The sequence below is a fragment of the Sturnira hondurensis genome, unplaced genomic scaffold (assembly GCF_014824575.4).
Source record: "Sturnira hondurensis isolate 20B ecotype Veracruz unplaced genomic scaffold, ASM1482457v3 Scaffold0021143, whole genome shotgun sequence".
NCBI classification, from domain to species: domain Eukaryota; kingdom Metazoa; phylum Chordata; class Mammalia; order Chiroptera; family Phyllostomidae; genus Sturnira; species Sturnira hondurensis.
The window spans coordinates 21,436,687-21,464,144 of NW_028093774.1; the positions used below are offsets into that span (position 1 = coordinate 21,436,687).

Below are 27,458 nucleotides of genomic sequence, written 5' to 3' on the forward strand. Positions count from 1 at the left end.
CTCTTCATCTGCAAAGCCACTCTCCTCCCAGGCCTCTCTTACCCACCTTGCCTGACCCAGCCACACTTCCAGACCATCATGGAGGTTATCGGGCCAGCCAAAGCTGCCCTTCAGGGAGAAGATGTGAGCAGCCCAGAGACGCTGACCTCCATCCCGCACAGCCTGGTGTGGTCCCTGAAGTAAGAGGCTGAGCCTGAAGCCCCGCAGGAAGTTTGTAGAAAGAGTTCTGGGTTCTAGTCCTGGCCTCGCCTCTATAGTCCTGTGACTTCAGGCAACTGATTTGACCGCGCAGATATTCAGGTCCCTCACTGAGAAAGGCGAGAGTAGTGATACCTGCCTTTCACTGAGGATTGACCAGGATCACGTGTGTGGCATCCCTGAAGAGATGTTAGAGGTGGTGAGGATGGTGAAGTAGAAAGTCCTATTTTGTGGTGTTGGGATTTCACCTTGGCTCCAAGCCCTGCCCAGTGTCTTGCCAAAGAGGGGGCCTGTCTAAAGGGAGACATGAAGCAATGTTATTAGAGCCCATCTTTCCGGGCCCTGCTTGCTCCTGGCTGATGTATGTGTTCGCAGGCCAGTTCCTTTCCTTCTCTGGGCTGCTTCGTGGGATGAGGAACTGGACTAAGTGAACACTGACATGGCTTGGTGTTTGGAATCTGTGCAGCTTCGTCAGTCAGGCCCTGCTTCGCTGGCTGGCTCCGATTGGTGCTGCAGGCCCCCTCTCTGTGTGTGGTGTGGGGGCTCCTTTCCGGAGTGAGGTCCTGCTCACCCCGTGGCTCCCAAGTCTCCTCTGCAATCCCCTCCCCTCGGGACTCTGTGGGCTCTCCCACCTTCCAGGGGTTTTTACAGTCTCGAGGGGAGCCTGTTTCTGGCAGACTAGGAGTGGGATTATTTCTTGGGTGGAGGGGAGTGTTACATACTTGCTCTACTCGGAAATGCCCTCAGGAAAAACAGCGGCTCTGGGAGGGGACATGAGGAAGGGGGGGTCCCTAGCTGCCTTTGTGGGGTTCTCACGTGTCATGTTCCTTCTGAGGCCCTCAATGTGTATAGATGTGAAATTTTTCTGGAAGGATGATGGAAAAACCAGGGACTTTGAAGGCAGACGACATGGATTTGAATCTTGCTTCTGCCCCCTTAATGGCAGAGTCTCAGTTTCCCTCTGTAGAATGGGGACAGTAAGACACCTGGATGGGAAGTTTGTAAGCATGGATTAGGGTATGTCAAGTGCTCGCCATAGGGGAAGGGCTCTGTCGGTTAGCTCCCTTCTTTCGAGAAGGGTGTGACTTTTGGATATTCTGTAGACTGGCCTGGGGAGTGAAAATATTTGTCTGTGACCATTCTCCCAGGAAGAAGCGGGACAGCATAACACGCTGTTACAGCCCCAACGGCCTCCCCCCCTCCCCCCCGGCTGTTTTGGTCCTGGCCTCAAGCTGGGAGTCGGGTTCAGTGTGTGTGTAGCAGCGCGGGAGTGGGAGAGGGGCTGCCCAGGCGTTTGCAGAGGTCTGAGGTCTGCGGCTTCCTGGGCCATGCAGAAGTCGGGAGTACGTGGTCTCCGTCAGGAGGGAGTGGCCTCTCCGAGCTGTGAGAACTCGACAAGTTACTTTTAGCCTTCATTTCCTGTAAATTCCCCAAATCTCCTTCTGCTCTTGATTTCTAATTTTATTTTATTTTGATTGGAGAACACGTTTTGTACAATTTCAACCCTTTTAAATTTATTGAAACTTACTATATGGCATAAAACTTATGTTATATCCTAGAGACCATTTCATGTGCTCTGGAGAGTGTATTCTGCTGTTGGGTGGAATGTTCTATAGACATCTGTTAGGCCTAGTTGCTTCATAGTGTTCAAGGCTCTCTATTTCCTTGTTGATCTTCTGTTTCGCTCTTCTGTCCATTATCGAAAGTGCAGTGTTGAAGTATCCAACTATTACTGTTGAGTCGTCTATTTCTGCCTTTAATTGTGATCGTTTTTACTTCATGTATTTTGGGGGCTCTGTTGTTAGGTGCATGTATGTTTATAATTGTGATACCTTCTTGATGGATGGCCACTTTTATCATTATAAAATGTCCTTCCTTGTCTCTAATTCTTATTTTTATCTTGAAGTCTGTTCTCTGTAATATTTACATAGCCATTTCAGCTCCCTTTTGACTGTTGTTTGCATGGCGTATCTTTTTCCATCCTTTTACTTTCCACCTATTTGCGTTTTTAAATTTAAAGTGTGTGTAGCCCTGACTAGCGTGACTCAGTTCATTGGGCGTTGTCCTGCAAAGTGAAAGGTTGCCTGTTTGATTCCTGGTCAGGGCACGTGCCTGAGTTATGGGTTCGGTCCGCGGTCAGGGCAAGTACAAGAGGCAACTGATTGACGTTTTTCACGTTGATGTTTCTCTCCCTCCCTTCCCCTCTCTCGAAAAAATAAAATAAATAAAGTGAGTTCTCTTATAAATAGCATACAATTAGATCATGTTTCTTTAACCCATCTTCCCAACCCCTGCCTTTTAATTAGAGCGTTTAATGTATTTACATTTATTTATTTTATTTTATTTTTTAATATATTTACATTTAAAGTAACTATTGATAAGGTAGGATTTGTGAATGCCATCCTGCTATTCGATTCCTATCTGTCTGATGTCTTATTTTTGTTGCCCTGTTACCGTCCTGTTTATGTGAAGTAGATATTTTTGAGTAAACCCTTCCTGACCCATAAAACGAGATAAAGGAGAGTGAGGGTTAAATGAGGTGTTGCCTGCAGTGCACTCAGCACAGTGCCTCGCAAAGACAACGGTAAGTGCTCAGTGGGTGTGGGCATGCAGTTAGGCCTCAGGCACTGCAAGGGCCACAGTCAGTCCTAGGGCTAGCTTAGGGCAAAGTCCACCCAAGGCTCCGAGGGACCTGTCACGTCTCCTGGGCAGGGCACCGCAGTCCAGCAGGTGGCTGCTTTAGGGAGTGAGGAGTGGGGGTCCTTGGAAGCTGCTTTATGCCGGGCCCTGACCTGCTAGCCGTTCCCCTGACCTTGCACATGGGCAACACCTTGGCTGCTTATGAAGCATTTTGGACTTCCCACCTGGAACCATCCCCAGCCCTCACCAGACCTGTGAACCAATCCCTCCAGGTGGGCTTGAGGACCACTGCTGAACACTGTTGGGCAGCAGGGTGTGATGGAGAGAGACCCCGTTTGGAGTTGGCAGGTATGGATTCAATTCCTGACTCCTCACTCGTGACCTCAGGCTGTGACCTGGAACAGGTTGCTTCCAGAGCCAGCCTCTCCTTGTGCCCAGATGGGAGTAAATGGTTACCCAAGGAAGTGGTATTCACACACGTTGAGCAGGTGGGCAGTGCTGGTGGCTACTCTCTCACACGGCAGGTGCTCATTACAAAAGTGTTTCTTTGATTCCTGGGCAAGGACTGTGTCCCTCCTTCCCCACCCTGGGCTCCTCAGTTCCTCACACACAGGCACCAGTGAACAGTGGCTCCTGGACCAGACATCCAGTTACCTGTCAACCAGTCCGTTGCCCTCTCCATTGGGCCACACTTCCTCTGGGCCCTGCTTCTCTCAGCCTTGGTGCAAAAACAGAAAGGAATTGAAGAAGCATTATGTGATGGTGGTTAACCTTGAGTAAGAGCATGATGATTCAAAAAGAGTAAGAACAGCCTGTGCCGGAGGGCTGCCTGGAGGCGGTAGGCCTTGAAGAAAGGCAGATTGTCAGAGTGGGGGCAGGGGTTCCAGGAAGAGGGAGCAGGTCCAGGAAAGGCTCAAAATCAGGGAACTCTCCCTAGGGTGACCCATTGTGACCCCTAGCCCCTGCACAGGCCACCTTGCATTATAATCTGGGTGTGTCTGTGTCTCTCCTCCACTGTACTGGGAGCTCTGTGCAGGGGGGGGACTGTGTCTTGTCTTCTGTGTCTCCCTGGAACCTATAGCTCAGCAAATGTTTGTTGAGTGGATGAAGGGGAAATGAGCAAACCTGAAGGGCTGCAGAGTGTGTACGTGTGTGTGTGTGTTTGTTGGGTGTGGGAGGGAGTAGACAGGGCGAGGCCATGTAAAGGGAGGCCCACGCGAGTGACCTCCTCTGTGTCTTGGCCCAGGGCAGAGTCTGGTACTGGGCTGGAGAGCTCTGCCCTAGACCTGCTGGGGAGCTGGGCCTTTCCAGAAAGGGAGGGAGGAACTGAAGCAGCCTCTGGTGGGGTGAGCCCTGTAGGGCATAGAAAGGGTTGTGAGGAGACCAAGGGCCCCACCGTTTCCCGTGAGCCCCTCTCCAAAGGGTGAGGTCACCTAGGGACCTGGCTGCAGGGACAGTTGCTGCGTCTCTCTTAGAGGGAGCCTGGACCTACTGGCTTCCACCTCACTGCCCCTGGATTCCAGAGTTCTGTTGGGAGGGGTTTTTCTGGGCTGCCTGTGATCCTCTGTGGCCTTTGCCCAGGAGGGAGGGAAGCAATACCCCAGGGTGGGTGGAAGCTGAGCTGGAGGCTCCATCCTTTTCTGGCTCTGCCCAGGACGGTATGTTTTCTCTGCCTCAGCTTCCCCTCAATGAAATGGACCTGGCTATCTGGGCTTCACATGGACACCCTGGGGATGTTTGCAGGGCAGTTGGGGAGGAGACAGGAAAGGCAGCTGCCTGAGCAAAGCCCTGAGAACGCCTCTTCAGGCAGAGGATTTCCCTCTCACAGGTGTCCCTTTAAAAGCCCCTCCGTGTTGGCATTTTTGTAGTCAAAGCTCAGACTGCAGCCGGCTTGAACCCTGGCCAAGCCTTTTGAACCTGATCATTGTGACAGCCGAGACCTCTGGGACTTGGGACTCCTGGCCTGTCTGGCCTCTGCCCTTCAGAGCTGAAGTTCAGGCCGGAGAAGTCATAATCCCAGGGGTCTCTCTGAGCTGGGAGTGGGCAGGTCCCAGGGCCTCCTCTTTCATACCCTTGGGGGAGGTGACACTTTAGGAGCCAGGTCCTCCTCTTTGTTGCTGGCATCTCCTTCCTTACTGGTTTGCAGACCCCTTGAGGACAGGGTTTATGTATCCAGTGGCTTGGAGATATTGGGCCTTTCAGCCTGTGTGAACTCCAGTTGAGGAGGGTGTGCAGTGTTGCTGAGGCTGGCACTGTGTCCAGAGGGAAGGGTTATTGAGGGCCTGGGCAACTCCAGCTGGTCCATGATGGCAGTCCCAGCCCACTGGCCCAGGCTGGCTGTAGCCAAAGGTTCCAGAGTCTCTGAGAGAGAGCTTTTCAGAATGTGAGCCTGGCTTCCTAGCCAGACACCTTAGACACCTTAGTGTCTTGAGGCCTAGTGCAGCCATATCAGGGCACAAAGGAAGAGACCTGCAGGCTCATCATGTCCCTGTCTGGGGGCCAGCAGAGGTGGGAAGCCTCGGGAGATGAAAAGTGAGGCAAGGGCCATGGCAGGCTGGACACTTTCCAGTCGACCTGCATGTGGTGTGGGGCAGCAAATGACAGTCAAGGGGCAGGTGGCAGGGGCAGGTGGCTGTGGGCCAGCAGTTGGAGGAGAATTTGTTTTGGTGAGTTAATGAGGGCTTGGAGCCACTGATGGGGTGGGGGTGGGACCAGGGGTTAGGAGGTAGGGTCTTTTCACTTTATCTCAGCCTCGTGGGAACTCTGCTCAAGGAGAGAGACTGGAAATCAGGGCTGGGAAGGAGCCCAGGGTGGACCCACTGGCCATGAGTAGGGCCTCTGCCCAGGCATGGTTCTGACTCACCTTGGGTGCAGTCTTGAGTGAGCATCCCAAGAGACCCAAGCCAAGTGCCAAGTACAGCATTCTGCAGCTGGCCGTGAGCTGTGGACAAAGAAGTAGGCACCAGGAATATACTGTGCTGAGTGTGGTGATGGGCATTCAAGAGTTGCTAGGGGCTCATAGTGAAATTCCTGGCTCAACCTTGGGGTGAGGGAAGCTGTTCCATGGGGAGCAGTGTCTAAGACCTGAAGGATGAGGAGGACCTGGCCAGATGACAAAGGTGGGAAGGTGTCCTAGGCAGCAGTACCACCTGGTCAAAGACTTGGAAACAGAGAGGGAACAGCGCATTGGAGCAGGAGCAGCTCTGAGTGATGGCTGAAGCTGCCCTGGAGGGCATGGTGTCACCATCAGCACAAAGGCCTTTCCAGCACCTTCCCCCACGTGTCTGCAAAACACTGTGGGTTCAGCATTATTTCTTTTCTTGATCACATTGCTTTCTTCTGCAGAGAAAAAGTGCTTCTCACCGTAGATCCTCCTGAAAGCCTCTCAGGCTCCAGCCCCTGATGCCAGACTCAGGCCCAGCCCCCTGCCCAGGGGTATGCCTGGGTCTGGCCCGAAAGCTTGCCTGCTGTAGTCCCCGTGTCTGGAGGACAGGAGGAGTGAATGGAGCCTTGGCAGACAGTGGAACAGGTTGATAGAGTGGGTTGCAGTGCCGTCCCGGGTGATGGTTGATTTCCTTTTGCAGTGTTCCTGCCTCTATAGTCAGAGGCCCTGCAGTGGGTCGGTGGGGTGAGCTGCCTGCAAGATTCCTCATTACACCCTCTTCCCTGCGCCTTCGGGGAGGTGGCCAACAGGTCAGCAGCCTTCGGAAGACGCGGCTTCCTTCCTCTTCCTCACTGTGAGGAAGGCCAGGCTGACTTCCACAGAGGGGCCGAGGAGTGGGGCTGGGCAGAAGAAATGGGGGGAAGTGGCTCAGCCCTGGCCAGAGCTGCAGGCTGTGAAGTACAAGTGGGGTACGGGAGCTGGAAGGTCCGCCAGCAGCAAGCAGAACTGAGGCAGGGTGGGCTTGCAGGGGCTGGGGAGTGCAGGCCCGGAGGAGGGAGGGACCAGCAGGTGAACCTCAAACACACTGGCCCCCTCAGTGCTGAGGCCCCTCCCTTTCCCTCCCTTTGTGTAGGACTGAGGGTCTTAGCTGGCCTGGGGAGAATAGGAGAGATTTGCCTGAGAGAACAGGTGCAGGCAGGGGTGTGGGGCTTCCCAGGGCCAGTGAGAAGGGACATCTGTGTCCATAAAATCTTCGCCCTGAGATGTTGGGGAGGGTGCTGTGAGAGAAGGGTGTGCAGAGAGGAACCTGGTGTCTTAGTGGTATGTCTTGGGGATAAGAAATAAGAGCTTGGTCTTAGAGTCAGACACGCTTAGGTTCAAGTCTTGCCTCTGCAACACAATTAATGTGTGACCACTGGCAGGTTACTTAGTCCTTCTGAGCCTCATCTAGCTCACCTGTAAAATGGAGGTTAAAAGTAATGCTTTGGCTTCATGCTGCTTTATAAGGCTGTTGTGGGAATTAAACACATGTAAAGCACTTAGGACCTGCCTGGAACAAGTATATTATTATTATTATTATTATTATTATTAACAACTACTAGTAGTATTAGTGCCCTGCTGCCTTGGGGTGCTCCCTCCCCTCCTTCCTCCAGGGTTCCCAGGTATCTTCCACATTTCTCTCCAGCTCCCCAGGTAATGACCTTTCTTCTCTGAGAGTCCCAGCTCTGAGTGTCCGTGCTTAGCACTCTTAGCCAGCCACCCAGGAGGGGTGACACAGAGGCCTCTTCAGAAGCTTCTGAGGGAGTTCAGCCTCCCTAGAACTGGCCCCCTGGCTTCCTTATGAGATGCTGGCCCAGCTTTGGAAACCTACCCAGTGGCCCTCCTTGATGGGCAGGGTCAGTGGTGGGAGGCAGACCAGCTGAACCTCATCCTTCTGGGCCTGACCAAACAGCTGCAGGTGATCCAGCCTGGGGGTGGGGGGTGGACAGGAGCAGCCCTGCACTGGAGCCCCACTCACAGGCTCCATCCCCACCTCCCCCAGCCCAGTGTTCTGCCTGCCTTTCCGAGGCAACGGGTGGCCATCCTGTGCCTGGTATCTGGTGTCTGGGTCCCCTCCACCAGGTGCACACTCACACGTGCACCCACACTCACACGCACACCAGGTCCCATCTGCCACGTGGGTTTTCCCTTCCCCCAGACTCCAAGCCCAGGCTGTGGTTCACAAGGCAACGAGGCTGGGGTGGGGGGGGGAGGAGAGGCAGGAGTTGGGGTAAGCCTGTAAGTGTCTGAGGGGCTCCTGGCCCCCTGAAGACACATGGACCTCCAGCCTCCTCTGGGCACCATCTCCTCCCCTTCCTTTCCTCCTCCCCTCCCTTCCCCTCGCATGTTCTTCCTGCCTCTGTCTTGGCTTCTGCAGACAAGTACTCCTGGTTCTTCCACGCGGGCTGCTGAGGCAGAGCCCAGCTTCTGTAGCTGGGACAGCCCTGTTCCGCAGCTTCTCCATGGTACCCAGGATTATTTTCAGTCTAGGGGCTAGCCTTTGGGTGTCTGCTGGGAACTGGGTTAGCTGTCAGGGAATGAGAGTTTAAAGCAAGAGAAAGGGGTCTGTTCAAAAGGTGTTCTCTGTGGCCCTCTGCACTCTGCTCGTCCAAATCCTGACCCTTTGTGCTGGGGCCAGAGTGACTTGGGTGCCCTCCTCGCCTCCGTCCCTCCTCCGACTTCCATATGGGAAGACAAAGGGGGTGCAGTCAGGGAGAGTCACTCACTTCAGGGCTAGAGCTGAGGAAGGAAATGGAGGAGGAAGTTCCTCCCCTTCGGGGTGCCGGGTGAAAGTGAAAGGCAGACAGGGGGGCCTGGGGTGAGTCACGCAGCTCTGGGAGGGGCAGGGCTGGGGAGCCGAGGAAGCCTGCACCAGAGCGATAGCACCGGAGCCTACCCGGGGCCAGGGCATCTAGGGGTGTAGCCTGGGCCCTGGGGAGCCTGCAGGGAGCCGCCCAGACCCTGCCCTCCTCTGCTTTCTGCTGGTCTCCTGGGAACTCCCAGGCTGCTAACAGCGACCTGCAGCACAGACGGGCTGAGGTCGGCCTGGACTTGCAGATTTCCCCGGGGTTTCTTTAGCTTCCCCGCCTGTTCCCTCCCAGCCTGAGTGGCTCAGGACCAGAACATTAGCCCGGGGAAGAGGTGGGTCTTGCAGCTTCCACCCTCTCCAGCTTCTCAGGGAGGAAAATAGAACACTTTCTGAAGAAAGAAAGTCTTTGAAAATGCATGCAAATTATACATGTAAGTTATACTGGTCTCTATGCTCTGTAGCAGGATAAACAGAGAGACCTGGTTTTGGGGGGGTTTTTGTTTGTTGGTTTTTAATCAAGTTAGAAGACACAGAAGCACCGTCACACCGTGCTGGAGGGAAACATTTCAGACCGAAGTTTTAGCAGTCTACACCCCTTCAGTATCGAGTCTGTTGCTCGGGATGCCAGGTGCTCTTTCCCAGTGGAGCAGGGTGGGTAAGGACTGCCGACCAGCTACCAGGTGTCATCCTGCCTCCAGCCAGCCTGGGCTGCAGAACGGGTTCCTCTGCTAGTTTGGGGAAGACTCTGGCAGTCACAGTCCCATCCAGCAGGTCCTCCCAGGGGTGGGGCCAGGACGGCACACACCCTTCTGGGGCCTCACCTGCAAGCCTCCCTGCAAAGCACGAAAGCCTAGCTCTGGGCCCCAGACTCTGCAAGGTCCTGGTGGGCTCCTGACGCTGGGGCGGCACAGTTGGGAACGACCCCTGTTCTCTCCACCTTCGTGTCCGAGATGGAGTGTCAGACGAGGCATTGGCTGAATGCAGCTCCTTCTGGGTCTGGGCGGGAGGCTACTGCCTGAACAAATGGAGGGGACCAGGCCTGGCAGCCTGGTGGGCTGAGGCCTGGCTTAAGAGGGGAAGGGGACCCAACACGGTCTTTGTCGCCCCTTTGCCAGCTTGGCTGCAGGAGCCCTGGCTGGATCGCAGCCCCTGCTCCCCCTTGGCAAGCGCCTTTGTGTTTCACAAATTACATAACCAAACGCGCTGCGGGGCCTCGGAGGCCCCTCCTTCACACTGTGCTGAGTCTCTGGCATTGTGGGAGCTGTGGCTGACACTGTTACTATGCTTCATCTGCAGGCTCCGGGCCTCTGTGGAGCACCGTGAACTGGGACGAGTAGACAAGCTCAAGAGCGTCTCTGTGAAGAGGAAGGCGCGGCCAGCGGTTCTCTCTCCCTGTGCCTGACGGCAGCGTCCGGCATTTCTCTCTGCCCCGTTCAGCTCCCACTGGCTCCTGGACCAGGGCAAGGCTCCCAGCAGGACCTTCCCCCAGGGAATGGGCGACTGGTAAAGTAGGTCTCACTGCCGGGCCCCATTGGCCGCACCATGAACCTCCAGGCCCAGCCCAAGGGGCAGAACAAGCGGAAGCGTTGCCTCTTTGGGGACCAGGAAGCAGCTCCCAAGGAGCAGCTCCCGCCCCTGCAGGCCCCACAACAGCCCCCAGGCCCTCCACAGTCCACCAGAGTGAAGGAGGAGCCTTACTTCGGGCATGAGGGCCCGACGGGGGCCGCCCCTGCCTCCCAGCCTGTGGAACTCCCCAACAGCCTGGCCCTGCTGAACTCTGTGGTGTATGGGTCTGAGCGGACTCCAGCGGCCATGCTGCCCCAGCAGGTGGGCTCAAAGTGGCCCAACTCAGTGATGGCTCCGGGGCGGGGCCCTGAGCACGGAGGGGGTGGGGGCGTCAGTGACAGTGGTTGGCAGCAGCAACCAGGCCAGCCTCCACCCCACCCAACGTGGAACTGCCACAGCCTGCCCTTCTACGGTGGACACAAAGGGAGCCCTCATCCTGGCATGGGGGTCTCTCCCTACTATAACCACCCCGAGGCCCTGAAGCGAGAGAAAGGAGGGGGGCTGCCGCTGGACCGCTATGAAAACGCCGTGCGGCCAATGATGCCACAGAAGGTACAGCTGGAGGTAGGGCGGCCCCAAGCACCCCTGAACTCATACCATGTGGCCAAAAAGCCCCCAAACCAAACGCTGCCCCTGCAACCCTTCCAGCTGGCGTTCGGCCACCAGGTGAACCGGCAGGTCTTCCGTCAGGGCCCACCGCCCCCGAATCCCGTGGCCGCCTTCCCGCCGCAGAAGCAGCCGCCGCAGCAACAGGGAGCTCTGCCCCAGATGCAGCTCTTTGAGAACTTTTATCCCATGCAGCAGCCGCCCTCCCAGCAGCCCCAGGACTTTGGCCTGCAGCCTGCCGGACCGCTGGGGCAGTCCCACCTGGCGCACCACGGCATGGTGCCCTACCCCTTCCCCCCGAACCCTGATATGAACCCAGAACTGCGCAAGGCCCTCCTGCAGGAGTCGGCCCCGCAGCCTGTGCTACCTCAGGCCCAGATCGCCTTCCCCCGCCGTTCCCGCCGCCTCTCCAAGGAGGGCGTCCTGCCTTCCACTGCCCTGGATGGGGCTGGCACCCAACCTGGGCAAGAGCCTGCCACCAACCTGTTCCTACATCACTGGCCCCCAAAGCAGCCACCACCTGGCCCCCTGAGACAGCCTCATCCTGAAGGTCTGAGATTCCCGCTGGAGCTGAGGGATTCTCAGTTGCTGTCTGATGGGGAGAGACTGGCACCCAATGGTCGGGAGCGGGAGGCTCCTGGCATGGGCTTCGAAGAGGGCATGCGGGCAGTGGGTGCAGGGGACTGTGAGCAGATGCAACGGGGTGGGGTGATCCAGAGCACAAGAAGGAGGCGCCGGGCGTCCCAGGAAGCCAACTTGCTGACCCTGGCCCAGAAGGCAGTGGAGCTGGCCTCGCAGCAGAGTACAAAGGTGAGAGGGCACGAGGTGGGGGCCTGGCTGGTCCGGGGCCTAGTGAACTGTGTGTGGGGAGGGCATGTGACTCCAGGTCCACAAAGGCACTTTGCTCACTTCATCGATGAAAACGAAAGAACCCACACATTTCACGAAGTTCTGAACTCCCTGCAGGCAGAGAGTCTCTACCTAGGTGTGTCCGTACCTGGGAGAAAGATGAGGTTTATACACATGCAGGGTTGCAAGCGGGAAGTGCAGTTACCCTCGTGGTTTGGCCTCTGCATTGGAGGCCTGAAGGACCGGGACTAGTGGGGGGCGAGGCGGTTTCCAGATCCAGTACGCTAAAGGACAAGACTGCGGTAGTCATTACACAGGTGATTATGCTTGTCAAAATGCATCAAACTGCAATTAAAAATGGGTGTACTTTTTGTGTCGATTATACTGCAATAAAGTTGATTTAAAAGAAAAGACAATAGCAATGGGGAAGAATAAGCGGAGTGTGAACACCTATATTGTACTTGGAGTTTCTTGCCCTTGATCACAAATAATTTAGCATTAAACCCTGTGAGAGGGATGCTGTCCTTTATCCTGTCTTATTGCTAAAGAAACTGAGCCCTGGATGGGATTCCCCAAGGTCTCAGAGCTAGCGTAGAAGCCTCATGTCCAACCCCAGAGCTAGTGTTTGCCCCTTCCTTCACTCGAGGTCTCACCCTCGATGCCTGTAGGGCCAGGCTGGTACGGAGGAGGCTGCAGGATTTGACCTCACCTCAGCCAGTTGCCAGTGGAGAGAGAGATACAAAGACTGCCCTTACTTTGCCACAAGTTCCTTCCTTAACTTTCTTTTACAGAAATACATTTTGAATATTTAGATGCTTTTTCACATGCCACTCACTGTGCAGGCCAAGAAGAACACACCTGGGGCTCTTGTGGCCACCTGGCCACCTGTTCCAGGCCAGGATGGGGGAGACTGGCGGAGGAGGATAAAGAGAATGTTTGGGAATGTGGTGGGAGACAAGGTGGTCAGGGAAAGGCCAGGCGATCCAAACCCAGTGGGAACCATGGTAGGCATTTGAATCTCTGAATCAAGTGGGACGAAGGGTCCTAGATCAGCAAATCACAACTTACCTTCTGAACCTCACCTCCACTCCCCCCACTTCCCTTCTCCAGGATGCCAATGGCTCTGAGGAGAAGCGGAAAAGTGTGCTGGCTTCAACCACCAAGTGTGGGGTGGAGTTTTCTGAGCCCACCTTAGCTGCCAAGCGCGCGCGAGAGGACAGCGGGATGGTACCCCTCATTATCCCAGTGTCTGTGCCTGTGCGGACTGTGGACCCAACTGAGGCAGCCCAAGCTGGAGGAGTTGACGAGGATGGGAAGGGTCTTGAACAGAACCCCGCTGAACACAAGCCATCGGTCATTGTCACCCGCAGGCGGTCCACCCGCATCCCCGGGACCGACACCCCAGCTCAGGTAGGAGAGGCCCCCCAGGCAGACACCTCCAGTACCTGGGTGCTCCTGGGACCTGCTGCCCTGTGGGGAAAGAACAAAATTTCCAAAATACACTGGACAAATGCACGGTGGGGGGTGAGACAGTTTTATACTGGAAATTGAGACTGTCCAGCAAAACCGAGCATGGGTGGATCTCTTTCATTTCAGGCCACCAAATTTTGATTGGGCCCCTAATGTGGGTCGGGCCCTGTATTGGGTGCTGAGAGGTAGAGATGTTTGCTTGTTCTGTGGAACAGACATGCACGTTGAGACTCCCACTGAGATTGAGATTTTTTTCCATGTCTCCTTTTAGTTCTGCCAGTAAATGTGTAACACATTTTGATGCGTTATTAGTTGCATATTTGTTTAGAATTGGATTAGACGCTTGATCACTATGAAATGTTTCTTTTTATCTTCAGTAATCGTTTTGCCTTTTAAAGGCTACTTTGTCGGTGTTTAGCTTTCTTTGGTTAGTGTTGGGGGATATGTATCTCTTCCATCCTTTTACTTTCTGCCCTTCTGTATCCTTGTACTTGAGATGTATCTTTCAAGGAGCATATAATTGGGGTTTGTTATTATCTGTACTAGTAACCTTTGTCTTTGAACTAGAGCATCGATACCATTTACATCTAATGTAATTACTGGTGTACTTGGGCTTGAATCTACTATCTACTCTTTGGCATTTATTCCATCCTGCCCTGTCTGCGCCCACACCCGCCCTTTTGTTCTTTTCCTTTGGAGTGAGTGGGTTTGCAATTTCATTTCCCTTCTTCATGAACTCATTAACAGTATATTTATTTATTGCTCTCCTAGTGATTACCCTAGCAGCCTTTGTTACCTGGATTTCTGTGAGAGAATTAGGCCCTGCAGAAAGACTGTTGAGTGGCTGTGCTCTCAGCTCTCTGGAGGACGGGGTTGTACACAGCTACTACTGTGGGGGAGACTGATAACTCACTACACACAGTGAACGGCTCGTGACATTCAGGCTAAATTCTCTGATGAGAAGGGCCACTAGAGATTAAAATGCGCCTCCTTAGCTTACTGCAATCTCAGTTAGTATTTCACCTCTTCCTAGACAACGCAAAGTTCTTACAACACATGTAACTCCATTTCCCCCAACCTCTAACTTGTAGACTTACTGACATGTGTTTTCATTCTATGTTTTAACACTGACAGGACATCATAACATTATTATTTCGATCAGTTATTCATTTTAGATTTGCTCTTTATTTCTTCTCAGACCGCCGGGCTGCCATCTCCCGGTCGCTGCCTGGAGAACACCCTCAGCACTCCCTGTAGTGTGAGCCCCTGGGTGATGAGCTGTGTTACTCTCGGCTCGTCTGCATGTGTTTATCTCATCTTCAATTTTAACAGATAATTGTGCTGGGTAGAGAATTCTGTGTTGGAAGTTTTTTTTTCTTTTGTCAAATTCGAAGATATCGTTCCATTGTCTTCAGACTTCCATTGTAGTTCGTGTTGAGAAATCACTAGAAGCCGTATTGTTGCCCCTTTGAATGTAAGGTATCTTTTAATCTTGTTGCTTTTAAGGTTTTTAATTTTTGTCATCAACTCTCAGTAGTTTGCCATTATACTAAGTGTGGTTTTCTTTGTAATTATCCTGTTTAGAGCTTGTGGTACTTCTTGAAATTTTCTTCTGCCCCATTTTCTCTTTCTGGGACTCTAGTCACACAATTGTTAGTGCTCCCCACCGTATCCCTGTGTCGTCTGTCAGGCACTTTTCTGAATTTTCCTTATTTTTAAGTCTGACCTATCTTTCAGGTCACTGGTTCTCCTCACCTGTGCACAACGTGGTGTTAAGCCCATTCATTGAGTTCGTATTTTTAGTTACTTTGATTTTCAGTCACCAAATTTCCATGTGGTTCAATTTTACAGTTTCTAGTTCTTTGACGAAATTCTCCACCTTACCTTTTAGTTTATTGCATAGTTTTCCCTTAAAGTTCATCGCTGATGACTTCGTTAATAGGATCCCCATATGAAACCACATCTTGGTTTCTTGTGTATCTGTTGGGGTTTTGTTCATGTCAGACATTGTATGTGAAGCATTATCGAAGCGATTAAAGACTCTGGGTGATGTTCTTCTCTTCCAGACGGAATTTATCTTTGCATCTCACAGGTAGCAAAGAGCACCAGGTATCCTGGATTACTTTAATTCCACCAGAGACTGGGTTATGGTAGAGATGAGGTGATCTGAAGTTGGGCGTTACTCTGTGTGAGGACCAGTCTGCAGCAGATTCGCTTTTATTCTGAGGATATCGCCCTTTGGAGCTTCAGTCTCCAGCCAGGGGGTTGACTAGGCTCTGCTTCCTTGACACGCTCTGGATTCCAAGATGTATTATGCTCGCTCCTTGAATTCATTCAACGCTCTCTTCATTTTCTCATGCCCTCCGTTGCCTCTCCCAGTCACGCACGACATCCACTCGAGGGAAAACACAACTCCAAATGCTGGTTCACTTCTTTGACGTTCCTCCTCTTCTGGATCGCAGCTCTTTAATTCTTTGCCAGCTTATTTGTTCTCTGATACCTTTGGAAATGTGGCTTTTTTGTTGAGTCCAGGTTTCTTCCAGCTGTTCTCAGCTGGAGTTGGCCTGCGCGCCTGTCCTGTGTAACAGTAAGGGGAACTCTGGGACACTCGTGAGCAGCACGGTGTCCACTCTCCAGGGTCATTCTCTGGTTGGGGACGTTTGTGGTGGAGGCTGGAGGCCTGGGAAGCTTGTGGGGAGTGGGCAGGAAGGAGCCTGAGCACCTATGCAGGTCAACACGCCCATTTCAAAGACGAGGAGGGAGATCCGGAAAAGGCAAGAACGTACCTAAGGTCATTTGGCCACGTAACAGCAGGCCCAGCCCTGGAATTCGGGTCTCCTGAATCCCTGTCCCTGAGTACTTTTCTCACACCAGGCTTTGCGGGGAGGTTTCTTTTTCGTCTTAGTTATTCAGTATTTTTCTTGGTAGTACAGACATTTTCAATCTTGCATGAAAGGGTGGAGAATGGTATGGTGAACCTCAACTTGTAGCCGTCAGGGTATAGCCAACCTCCTTTCATTTGTACCTCTACTTCCTCCTACCACTGGATTGGTTTTTTTGGAAGCAAATCCCAAACGTCACATTATTGCCTCTGTATGGACTTTGGTTTGCATCTGACGTACATCATACATAAGGTCTTCCCTACCTTTGTCCCTTTAAACATCATCACAGCTATCCGAGTTCAGGCTGGATTTCTTATCTAGCAAGTTCAGGGCCCTCTGGCTCTACTTCGCTTTTTTTCCTGTCCAATCATACTGTTCCTCCGAGGGAGGAAGAACGAGCAATATCATTTGGTCTGATTCTGCAGAAGGGCAGGGTGGGCACTCGTGACTGAAGGACACGGCCAAGGCCTCACCAGGAGTTGGGGCCCCCCACTGCAGGGCTTTGTGGGGCAGGAGCCTGGGAAGGGGAAAAGCCCATTGTCCCCAGGCCAGCCTCATGTGTTGGCCGACTGTGCACCCAGGGAGATGGTCGGGGTGTTGCCCACCCACGCTGGGCTCTGTTCCTCACGGCTCTGCCTTCTATTTTATGTGGCAACCTATGAGGCATACCAGGCAGGGAGCAGTGTAAGCCCGGAGGGCTGGCCTTGGACAGCGTGAGTGGGCTAGTCTCTGAGAGCAGGACTAATCCCTTGGGAACAAAAGTTCTTCGAGGTCAGGAATGTCCTGTTCCTTCTGTTGGACATGGGTTTCATGCCCAGCTCAGTTGTCACACAGTAGGGGCTTCCATCTAATGCAGAGCCTAGAGTTTAAGTAGTGATAGCAGCTAGAATTTATTGAGCAATGACTATGTATCAGGTGCTGTTCTCAGTGGTTTCCATGTATTAATTCATCTAGCCCTCATGGCTACCCCATTAGGTAGGCGCTCATTATCCCCATGTTAAAAATGATGACACACAGAGAGTTAACTAATTTAAGTGGTAAGTGAAGGAGGTGGATCCCATTTGGAGCAATCCAGCTCCAGAGCCAGTACCTCAGCTTCACAACTGTGGTCCTCTGCCCTTCAGCCTTCTCTACAGCAGGAACTAATCAGACATAGGAATGGTTCTTACATTTATAAAGGATTATTTTTTAAGATGGGGGGAGGGGAACTGGGGAAGAAGACTATATAACGGGGCCCCCACGTGGTCCGCAAAGCCTACATTTACTGTTTGGCCCTTGCCAGAAGCAGCTTGCTGACCCCTGCCCTGGAGGAGACAGTAGGAAGGGCTTTGGGACCCGCCCCCTGTCTCGGGCTGGCTTCAGTGGGTGTGGTGGGCAGGCTGAGTTCCCACGGTGCGACCAGCAGGCAGTGGTCCAGACTTCCATTTCTAAGGACATGGGGAGGCTGAGCCATCTTGGTTCTCTTTCCTTCTCCAGGCTGAAGACATGAATGTCAAGTTGGAGGGGGAACCTTCCGTGCGGAAACCAAAGCAGCGGCCGCGGCCTGAGCCCCTGATCATCCCCACCAAGGCGGGCACTTTTATCGCCCCTCCAGTCTACTCCAACATCACCCCATACCAGAGCCACCTGCGCTCTCCCGTGCGCCTGGCCGACCACCCCTCTGAGCGGAGCTTTGAGCTGCCCCCCTACACACCACCGCCCATCCTCAGCCCCGTGCGGGAAGGCTCCGGCCTCTATTTCAATGCCATCATGTCCACGAGCAGCATCCCAGCCCCTCCACCCATCACACCAAAGAGTGCCCATCGCACCCTGCTCCGGTCCAGTGAGTGACCCTGCTTCCCTGGCCATGGGGCAGGGAGTGTGGTGGGGAGGGCAGTGGGCAGGGATGAAAGTCATTTTGGGGGTGCTGCTATGCTGCGAGGAGAGGGGCTCTCCACTCTGTTTTGTCAGAGAGAGGGAGGTGGTCCTGGTTTGAGAACACATGGGGGTGGGGGAGGGATGTTAGCCTAACTGCTTGGATCGAAATCTCAGTTGCTCCATTCACTGTTACTCCCCCTGTGCAAGTCATTTAAACTCCCTGGGCCACAACTTCTTTAGTGTTTAGGTGAGAATATTAGTAATATTTGGTTGAGGATGAAATCGCCAGTATTTTTAGATCCACAAATAGCAGTTTCCTATGGTTCAGCCTAATAGCTGCCTCGCAAGGCTGTGTTTAGGTACAAATTCATGAACACATGTCAAGCACAGAACCCAGCACCTGAAGCATCCCGTTTGTCCGTAATATTATATGGCAGATCCTTTCTCCTAACTCATTTTGGCTGAGCAGACATTTTGGCTTGTGTGGGTGGTGAATTGCTGGAAAACGTTGCCTGTTCCACAAAAGGATCCATTTCCCCTGGAAAAAAATGAGATAGTGCTATCTCTTAGGATGATGGAGAGGTTTAAGAAGGAGTAGACACTGCCAGAGGCAGCTGGAAGGCAAGGTACTGCCAGGAGCAGATTAACCTCCCATCCTGACCTCACCTGTGGCTTAGCTCTTTGGTGCCCCCTGGTGTCTATGGGTGAGAAATAGTTCACCTGGGCTGGCTGGCTGCCCTGGCACTTCCACTCCAAGATTGGAGGGTTCTCTCCCTGCCTGGGTTGTGTGGGAAGAAGTCACTGTAGAGACCAGAATGGCAGTAAAGGTCTGTCTGTGTATGCATATTTATGGATACTTGAGTGTAAAGCCTTGAATCAGGTCCTGTGAGGGCTCCAGTAATGTATGGGGACACCATGGTTTGTTCTAAGGAGAATACAGGGTCAATAGGGAGTTGACCAGGAGGCCTAGGACGCAGAAAAGCAAAGGTCTTAGGCAGTCAGTGAGTGAAGCAGATGCTACGCGCTGAAGCCTGCAGAGGCTCTGCCAGCCTGGGGTAGAGGAGAAAGCATTTGGGAGAGGGTGGGGCTAGAACTGAGCTTAAACTGTGAAGGGGGTGGGAAGGACACCCTGGGCAGAGGAAATGAGTGGGGCCAAGGCTGAAGGTAGGTGTGTGCAGGGAAAGCGGGGGGACCAACTGTAAGCAGTCTGCTGGGACCCAGGGTCCAGGCCAGAGGCTGCTGGGAGGCGGAGATGGAAGGGGGCTGCTGAGGGTGCAGGTTTGGTCTCACGTGGCAGAGAAGAGTCAGCAAAGACTTTGTTTTGGATGAGGGAGTGTCTCGATCATTTTGCTCAGGAGAAACTGAGGCAGAAAACCCAGCAAGGAAGTGATAAGATCATTACGAAGCACCGGTCTCCTTCACCACCTCACTGGTGTGCTGGAAGTTTCAGCCTCTTCACCCGTGTAACCACAGTGTGAGGTTGGGGTTAGCTCTAGGTGGGAGCTCCTGGGGCTGGGCTTTGTGCGGGATTTCATTTGGTCCTCACCTTGACCTTAGGAGACAGGTGGGAATAGCCACTTTTAGCAGGTGTGAGCAGTGGAGGCCTCCACGTATTTGGTAAAGGCACAGTTGCCACCACTGCAGACTTCGAGCCAAGACTCAGGGTGCCTGATTGCCAAGGATGAACCTGTGTCAGTTCCCACTGTGGTTCTCGGGCATGTAGAACAGCCACCTGCGGTGAGGGAGAAAGGGCTTTGCTGAAGGAAGCAGGGTGCTGTGTACCAACCTGCCTTTTGTCCCATAGATAGTGCTGAAGTCACCCCACCTGTCCTCTCTGTGATGGGGGAAGCCACCCCAGTGAGCATTGAGCCGTAAGTGCATCCCTGCCTCTGGCCTGGGGTATGAGGGTGGCCGGGTGGTGTCCAGAGCATTCAGGTGGGCCCTGTGACAAGAGGAGCCCTCTGCAGGGCCTGCAGAGGGTTCAGCAGGCCTTCGCTGGCTTCTGCTGTCGGCCCTGGGCTTTACTCTCCTCCCCCTGCTTCTGTGTGTAAGTCCCAGGGAAAGGCAGGGACTGGCTTGATTTGCCTTTGCCTCTGAGAATTAGAAGGGTAGTCCAAGAGACCCCTTCCCTGCCTGTATACCTGGAGCTCCTTCTCCTTGTTCCAACATCTGGGCCTTGCCTTTCTGGTGGTACTAGGTGCCACTTGCCAGGCCCCTCTCACAGAAGCCAGCTGAGGCTTCTACTCACCTGATGCCTTGTCTGACTCAGGCTCTGCCAGCTGCCCTCGGCATCTTCTCCCATCCCCAGGGAAAAAACCAGACCCACCCCCCCCTCAAGGTGAGCCTCACTCCCTGCCCTTTCCACCCCGGCAGACGGATCAACGTAGGCTCCCGGTTCCAAGCGGAAATCCCCCCAATGAGGGATCGTGCCCTGGCAGCTGCGGACCCCCACAAGGCTGACTTGGTGTGGCAGCCTTGGGAGGACTTAGAGAGCAGCCATGAAAAGCAGAGGCAAGGTGAGAGGGGACCTGAGCTGGCAAGCAAAGATGGTGGCTGGGTAGGTAGGCAGGCTGGTCCTACCCACCCCCCAGCCCACCCAGCCCTGACAGTGATTTCCTCTTTCCCTCCCTGTGCTCCCTCTCCGCCTTGCTCCCATAATCCAGTGGATGACCTGCTGACAGCTGCCTGCTCCAGCATCTTCCCTGGAGCTGGCACCAACCAGGAGCTGGCCCTGCACTGTCTGCACGAGTCCAGGGGAGACATCCTGGTGAGACACTGCCCCCGGTGGAGGGAAGGCCCCTCAGGGACGCTGGGATGTCCCCACCTCTGCTGTCCAGGAGCCAGGCCTGGGGGCATGCTGATTTGAGACAGGCCGGGGGTTGTAGCCAAGTTGGGGGTTGTAGGGTCTCAGCCCCAGGGAACCCTAGTTCCATACTGTGCAGCACAGGGTCCTGCCATCCACTCCAGTCCCTGATTCTGGTCAGTGGGTCCCCACCCTCAGACAGAGCTGTCACTGAGGGCCTTCTTCATCTGTGGCTGCCTGAGGGGGCCCTCTAAGTTTTGCCCCTGAAACCCAGGCTAGAGCCCTGACCTTTTCTTCACTTCCCTTTTAGGAAACGCTGAATAAGCTGCTACTGAAGAAGCCCCTGAGGCCCCACAACCACCCACTGGCAACTTATCACTACACAGGTGGGCCTGGCTGGAAGTGGGCCTAGGGCCTGGAGCCTCTAGGGGTCTCCCATCCGTAGGGCCCAGTTAGTGCTGAGTCACAGCCCTGGGTGGGGCGGTGGGGGGTGGATAGGCCCAGAGCCAGAGTGAGGGAACTGACACCAAAGCTGGGATGACTCTCAAGGGGCCTTCTGTGCCCTGGAGAGGAAGAGAGAAAGGCGTGGGCAGTGGGGAGCCCATCCGGGCAAAGAAGCCCAGGACACAGCACCCTGCATGGGAACCCAGACAATGCCATCCAGACTGGCGCCGTGTGCCTGGAACTTAGACAGCCCTTGGGGTGCCATGTCCCGTTCTGGGCCCTATGCTTCCAGAGGGACATTGACCAAGTGACCATAATCATTACGGCCACTGTTGTCAACCCCTGTCGAGTGGTGCGTGTCACCTGCGCCAGGCAGAGCACCAGGCATTCCACTTGCATCGTCTCATTCAATCTGCATCACAACCGGGCGGCTTCTGCTATGAGTTCCCATTTCACAAGTGAGGAGAGTGAGGTTCGGAGGCCAAGTGTCGTGGCCAGTAAGTGGCAGGAGCAGGTTGTGGAGCCAGTTCTGAAAGCCTGCCAAGACCTCGGATGGGTGATCTCACACTTGTCAGCTGGTCAGAATCCCCCAACCCCCCCCCTCCTCACAGTCCCTCCCACCCACTACCCTGGCTCCCCGTTCGCCCCACAGGCTCGGACCAGTGGAAGATGGCCGAGAGGAAGCTGTTCAACAAGGGCATCGCCATCTACAAGAAGGACTTCTTCCTGGTGCAGAAGCTGGTGAGCTGGAGCTCTGTCTTGGGGGCCAGTGAGGGCAGGGGCTGCCTGCGGGGTCTGGGGCTCTCTCTGCGGGGGCAGGGGGGGGGCTGCAGTCGCTTACCAAGCCCTCTTAAAAAACACTTAGTCCAGTACACTAAGTGGCCTCAGAGACAACTTTGTGAACAAAAGAAGAAGGGAAAAAGATCAGGACTCTCCCACCTTGGTTCTCAGCTGTCTTCCCTCACCTTAAGGCAGTGTGGCCACACTCTGGGGTCTTAATCCAGGGGGAGGCCTGAGTGAGCATTGGACATAGTGGCAGCCAACGTGAAATAGTGACTTGCCTAAGAGAGAGCAAGAAGAGAAGGAAGGCTGAGGTGGAGATGAGCCTTTCCCCAGGGGGCTGGGTACTGGGAGGGCCGCAGTCAGTGCAGGGGGGGAGAGGTCACCCTAAGATGAGGCGAACTGAGAGCCAATGAGTGACTGTGTGATCAGCCTCGGTGGGGGCCTCTACCCCTACTTGTCAGAACCGGGGCCTCTCTCCAGTAACTCAGCGGACCCGGCAGAGGAGGCCCGAGCCTAGTTTTCCCAGATTTATCTTGTCCTCTCCCTGTGTTCTTCTGGGAGACTGAAGTGCTTTGCTAATCTGAGGGCTTGCATCTTCCCACTAGCCCTGTCTGGCAACATCTGAGCTGTGGGAGAGTGCGTTGTGTGGACTGGCTTCCAAGAATGTGCTCTTCCCTCCTGGGATTATAGATTGTGCCACGGATGGCTCTGGGGACTGGACAGAGTGCTGATGAATTCTCCTACAAGGGCAGGCATTTGCTGGGTTCCTGATTGGGCAATGTTTCTGGAAAGTACACGCCTGTGAAATGCACTGAGGTGCCCCTAATGCCTTCATGAAGAGAACAGACCATTAGTCAGCCAAACAGACGACCAGAGAGAATTGATAGTAAACGGGCAAGCAGGATCTAATGAATCAATCTGCGATTTGTCCATTCCTATGAGACGGAGCGTGTCTGTTTCTCCGCAGGCCCAGAGGACCCTCGCCGGCCCCTTGAGCTCTGTGGGCAGGACCTCAGTGCTGCTCAGCCGTGGGCTGAGCAGTCTGGGAGCCCTCGGGAGTGAGGAGAGTCTGAGAAAACAGCTCTGTGTTTTCTGTGTGGGGGAATGTAGTCCAGACATGAAATCGAGTGGCCACATAGATTTATGAAATGGGAGGGCTAGGATTGCAGAGCTTGGGAGACCCTTGAAGGTCATCCATTCTCATCCCACTCACTGTTTACATCCTAGGAGACTCGACTGAGGGAGGCCACACAGGTATTTGGTGGCAGAGTTAGGAACAAGACCTCCTGCTTCCTCTTCAGGTTTTCCAGTGCTTTCTTATTAGCCTCCCTTGATAATTTGACATTTCTCTGTCCGCACTGGTCAGCTGTGGTTCCCTGGAGGGGAATGAGATTGTCTGTCCGAACTGATGAAGGGCGTCTTAAGTCGAAAGGTCTGTCCTGGCTTTGAAGGTGGGGGGTGCCTGGATATTTTTCCCTTCAACTTTTTATTTTTAAAAGTTCGAAACTTACAGAAAAACTGAAAGAAGAGCATAGCGAACCCCATATGCCCCTCACTCAGATTTACCAGTTTTTAACATTTGCCATGTTTGCTTTCTTTCTGCCTCTATATAAACTTAAATATGCACCTGTTTCCTCCCCCTCTCTCTCTCCGTTTTAATTAGTAATTAAAAGTAATGCCCTGACTTACGTGGCTCAGTGGATTGGACATCGTCCTACAAACCAAAAGGTTTCTGGTTGGATTCCCAGTCAGGGCACAGGGCTGGGTTGCAGGCCAGGTCCCTGGTTGGGGTGCACAAGAGGCAGCTAACTGATTGATGTTTCTTTCACATTGATGTTTCTCTCCCTCTCTATTTCTCTCCCTTACCTCTCTCTAAAAATTCGTAAATAAAACCTTTTAAATAGTAAGCTGTAGACACCATGACACAACCCAAGTATCCTCTCAAAACAAGGATATCTATAAATTCATAGTGTCATTATCACCAAAGAAATTTAAACTGATACAGTAAGTCTCTCCAATCTGCAATCCATTGTTAAGTTTCCCCAGTGGCCTCATGTTGTCCTTTTTAGCTTTATTTTTTTTAAGATTTTATTTATTTTTAGACAGAGGGAAAGGGAGGGAGAGAGTTAGAGAAACATCAATGTGTGGTGTCTCACGTGGGCCCCCACTGGGGACCTGGCCTGCAACCCAGGCATGTGCCCTGACTGGGAGTCAAACTGGCCACCCTTTGGTTCGAAGCCCGCGCTCAATCCACTGAGCTACACTAGCCAGGGCCTTTTTAGCTTTTTGTAAAAAAATGTAGTGCTGAAGCTTTGGTCAATTGAATTGGTCAGTGGTTTGTGGAGAGCAGGTGTTGGAAAGTGGTTATATTCTGGGGATTTGTGGGTTTAGTGTTTGCTGTGTTCATGGGGAGATGGGAGAAAGGCTGGAGGATCCCCAGGCAGGTGAGCTGAACCTGGAAGTCTGACCTCAGTTTTGGCTTCAAACCAGATCCAGACCAAGACCGTGGCCCAGTGTGTGGAGTTCTACTACACCTACAAGAAGCAGGTGAAAATTGGCCGCAATGGGACGCTTACCTTCGGGGATGTGGATACAAGTGATGATAAGGCGTCCCAGGAAGAGGTTGAAGTGGATATTAAGGTGATTCCCTTCCCAGCCTCAGCTGCTGAGGGCTGGGCTGGGTCTGGGTTGGGCCAGGGCTGGGGGTCTGAGGCCACGCCCTCCAGGGGTCCCTGGAGGGTTGAGAGAGGAAAGCAATGTCCCTGACAGCTGTGGGAGTTGATGTCCTGGACGCTGGCCGTGGGCCTTTGGGCTCCCCTGTCTATTGGCCAGTGTCATGGTCGTGCCATCTCGTGCTGACACAGAACTTGGGGGAAGCCTCCCACAGCGTGTGCGCCCGCACCAGCTTGCTGTGTCCTTACAGCAGGCTTCCAACACTGTTTCCCGAGTGTTACTTCCGTCACCCTCGTGAGCCCTGCTATGTCTGCACCTGGCGTATGTCGCCACTACTATGTTTGTCATTTCCACGTACCACTTGCGCCGTTTCTTAAGTTTTTAAAGTCAACTCCTTTTTTACTCTAAAGAAAAGCTTTATATCACAGTCATAAATAGTAAGCCAGGATTGCTTGCCTCCAAAGGTACTAGTAAAAATATAATGTAGGAAAATCAAATGATGTTATTAAATGATGATAACGAGGTACTGTTGCCTGCCAAGACCCTGAAACTGAGGCCAGACCTCTCCTGAAGTCTGGAAGTCTAAGTATGTGCATCTAGTTGACAGACCTGGAGCAGTCACCGTCTGCTGCTGAGGTTCCAGCACAGGTGCAACAGAAAAGGGTCCTCGCGCTTTCTCACTGTCTGGTTGTGGCAGCCGAGATTGAATAGGGGAACACAAAAAAAAGTCTGAGCATAAAAAACACATTGACACCAACACGAGACTTTGTCCTTAACATAATCAGGATCGAAAGAGAATTGAAAAGAGATTGTTATTTAATTCTGTCTCCAAGATGACTTTAGGTCATTTGTGGGTCACCAGTCCACGCATGGTGCCTTGCTGCTGACAGGAAGTGGTTTGGTTCCCATTCTGCAGATGGGAAGGGAGCAGAGTCACAGAAAGCGTTACAGGATAGTTTAGAATGGAGCCCAAGCAGCTGCCTGGTTGGACCGCCTAGCCCGCGGGTGTGTCTCTCAACCACTTCCAGGGAGGCAGGTGGCCTGTGGGGAGGGCCTGGCATGCTCCCTCTGTGTCCCAGCTCTATTTCAAGTGCTCCATCTCATCCTGAAAGTTCCCAGGGTGCAAGGCTCTCTCTTCTTTGCCAGGCAGGCTAAGTGAGCACAGGAGGTCAGGACAGGACTGGCAGGGACCGGTGAGCCCCTGGCTGGGTCAGAATGGGTGCACTAAGGCTGCATGACTGAGCGTTAGGCTCACTGCCCTTGTTCTTGTGCCCCATAGACTTCCCAGAAGTTCCCCAGGGTGCCTGCTCCCAGAAGAGAGTCCCCAGGTGAAGAGAGGCTGGAGCCCAAGAGGGAAGTAAAGGAAACCAGGAAGGAGGGGGAGGAAGAGGTGCCAGAGACCCAGGAGAAAGGAGAGCAGGAAGAGGGGCGAGAGCGAAGCCGGCGGGCAGCGGCTGTCAAAGCCACCCAGACACTACAGGCCAATGAGTCGGTAAGTGTGACCTCCACTGGGGGAGCCCAGGGCCAGGAGAAGGGCTGGAACTGGGCCTGGGGGGGGGGCAGGGCAGAACAGGAACATGACTGATCATCATCATAATTGCAGGAAATGTACTCAGTGCCTTGTGCTCTTAACTCATTGAATCCTCATAACCCTGTGTGGTAGGTACTGCCATTATTCCCACTTCACAAATGAGGAAATTGAGACCTGAGATGAGACAGCTAGTAGGCAGTCTGACTGCAGAGTCTGCCATTAAACATTACACCCTACTGCTTTCGTTTTGGAGACTCGGGGAGAAAGGTTTGAAGGAAACCCTGGTGGTGTGTGGGATGCTGGGGAAGCATTCGTGAGTTGTAGCTCAGGCAGGGCTCCCCTGAGAGAGTGCTGTCCCCAACAAGTGTCTAAAACTGAGCTGAGATCATAGGAATAACAATAAGGCCCCTCACCCATGTTATCTGCAAAACGCTTTCCTGCCCCTGACCTTGTTGATTCCTCACAGTAACCCCATAACGTGTTAACTCCCACTTCGCAGATGGAGGAAACCGGGTTCCGGGGTCCTAAGTGACTTGCCTGAGGTCCCTCCCCAGATCCTCCTAGGGCAGCGCTCTGTCTACCACATCACAAGCCAAGGAGAAAGACATACGGGCCAGAGCTGCTCCTTGTCAGGGAGGGGCCCCCCAGGAGAGGGTAGGGGTGGGAAGGGTCTTTGGGGGGCCCACTCTGAGAGTGATATACACTGAATGCTGGCAGGAGAGCCCCCACACATGGTAGACACACAGCCGTTTGCTTTCTTTGGAGCCTTGGCTGTGCTCCTGCCGTAAGAGCCGTACTCTGCGTGCATGTGTGCTCCATGGAGTTCTGCTGCCCTTTGTCTGCTGGCTTCTCCGCAGGGTCGATCCAGTGCCCGTACTTAGGGCTCCTGACGGCCGCCTGGGGCTCTCCTGGCCCTGGGCACATGCCCTGAGCAGCACCACTCTCTCCAGGGCAGCACGAGGTGTCTTCTGCTGTCTGCCACCTGCCTGGCATTTCCTGTGGTGGCTCCTGTTGTCATGAACTAGATGCCTGCACCTCTGTCCCTTCCACTAGACTGCATGCTCTCCGGGGGCAGCATCTCCGATCTGTCACCTCTGTATCCCCAGCACTTAGGCATCACACGGACTTGCAACTCCTTTATGGAATAAATTCAGGAATGGACCAAGTGACTGCAAAGAAACACGTGTCACTGATTGAGACGCCAAATCCCCTGTCCAATGCACCGAGAAGTCCTGTGGCTGCTAGGGCTGTCCCTCAGAATTGCCGGTCCAGCCGCTCTGTGAAGATGGAGCTGGCCAAGGATGGGATGGATTGCTGGAAGGGCAGTGAGTGCCTTCTCCCCAGAAGGACTCAAGAGAATGCTGGGGGACCGTTTGGCAGGAGTGCTACTGCCTTGAGGAGTCCTCTGTCCCCTAAAATTCCAG

At 53.6% G+C, this 27,458-nt stretch overlaps 1 protein-coding gene and 1 non-coding gene across 5 annotated transcripts in view; both read left to right on the top strand.

Annotated features, from left to right (window-relative positions):
* Positions 1–27,458, top strand: part of MIDEAS (mitotic deacetylase associated SANT domain protein) — a 39,305-nt gene that overhangs the window by 9,145 nt on the left and 2,702 nt on the right. Inside the window, exons 2-12 of one of the 4 annotated variants that reach the window (XM_037031084.1) lie at positions 9,867–10,700; positions 10,785–11,552; positions 12,702–13,001; positions 17,420–17,765; positions 19,605–19,671; positions 20,174–20,316; positions 20,464–20,567; positions 20,914–20,989; positions 21,700–21,788; positions 24,321–24,470; positions 25,783–25,995. In XM_037031084.1, coding sequence (XP_036886979.1) covers positions 10,113–10,700; positions 10,785–11,552; positions 12,702–13,001; positions 17,420–17,765; positions 19,605–19,671; positions 20,174–20,316; positions 20,464–20,567; positions 20,914–20,989; positions 21,700–21,788; positions 24,321–24,470; positions 25,783–25,995 — 2,844 coding nt within the window. In that variant the 5' untranslated portion in view covers positions 9,867–10,112. Of the gene's footprint in view, positions 1–9,866; positions 11,553–12,701; positions 13,002–17,419; positions 17,766–19,604; positions 19,672–20,173; positions 20,317–20,463; positions 20,568–20,913; positions 20,990–21,699; positions 21,789–24,320; positions 24,471–25,782; positions 25,996–27,458 lie in introns of all 4 variants that reach the window. The other 3 variants (XM_037031085.1, XM_037031083.1, XM_037031086.1) reach the window with 3 other exon arrangements.
* Positions 25,094–25,226, top strand: LOC118976990 (small nucleolar RNA SNORA31). The gene has a single exon (XR_005064402.1). It is a non-coding gene; the product is annotated as a small nucleolar RNA SNORA31 (small nucleolar RNA).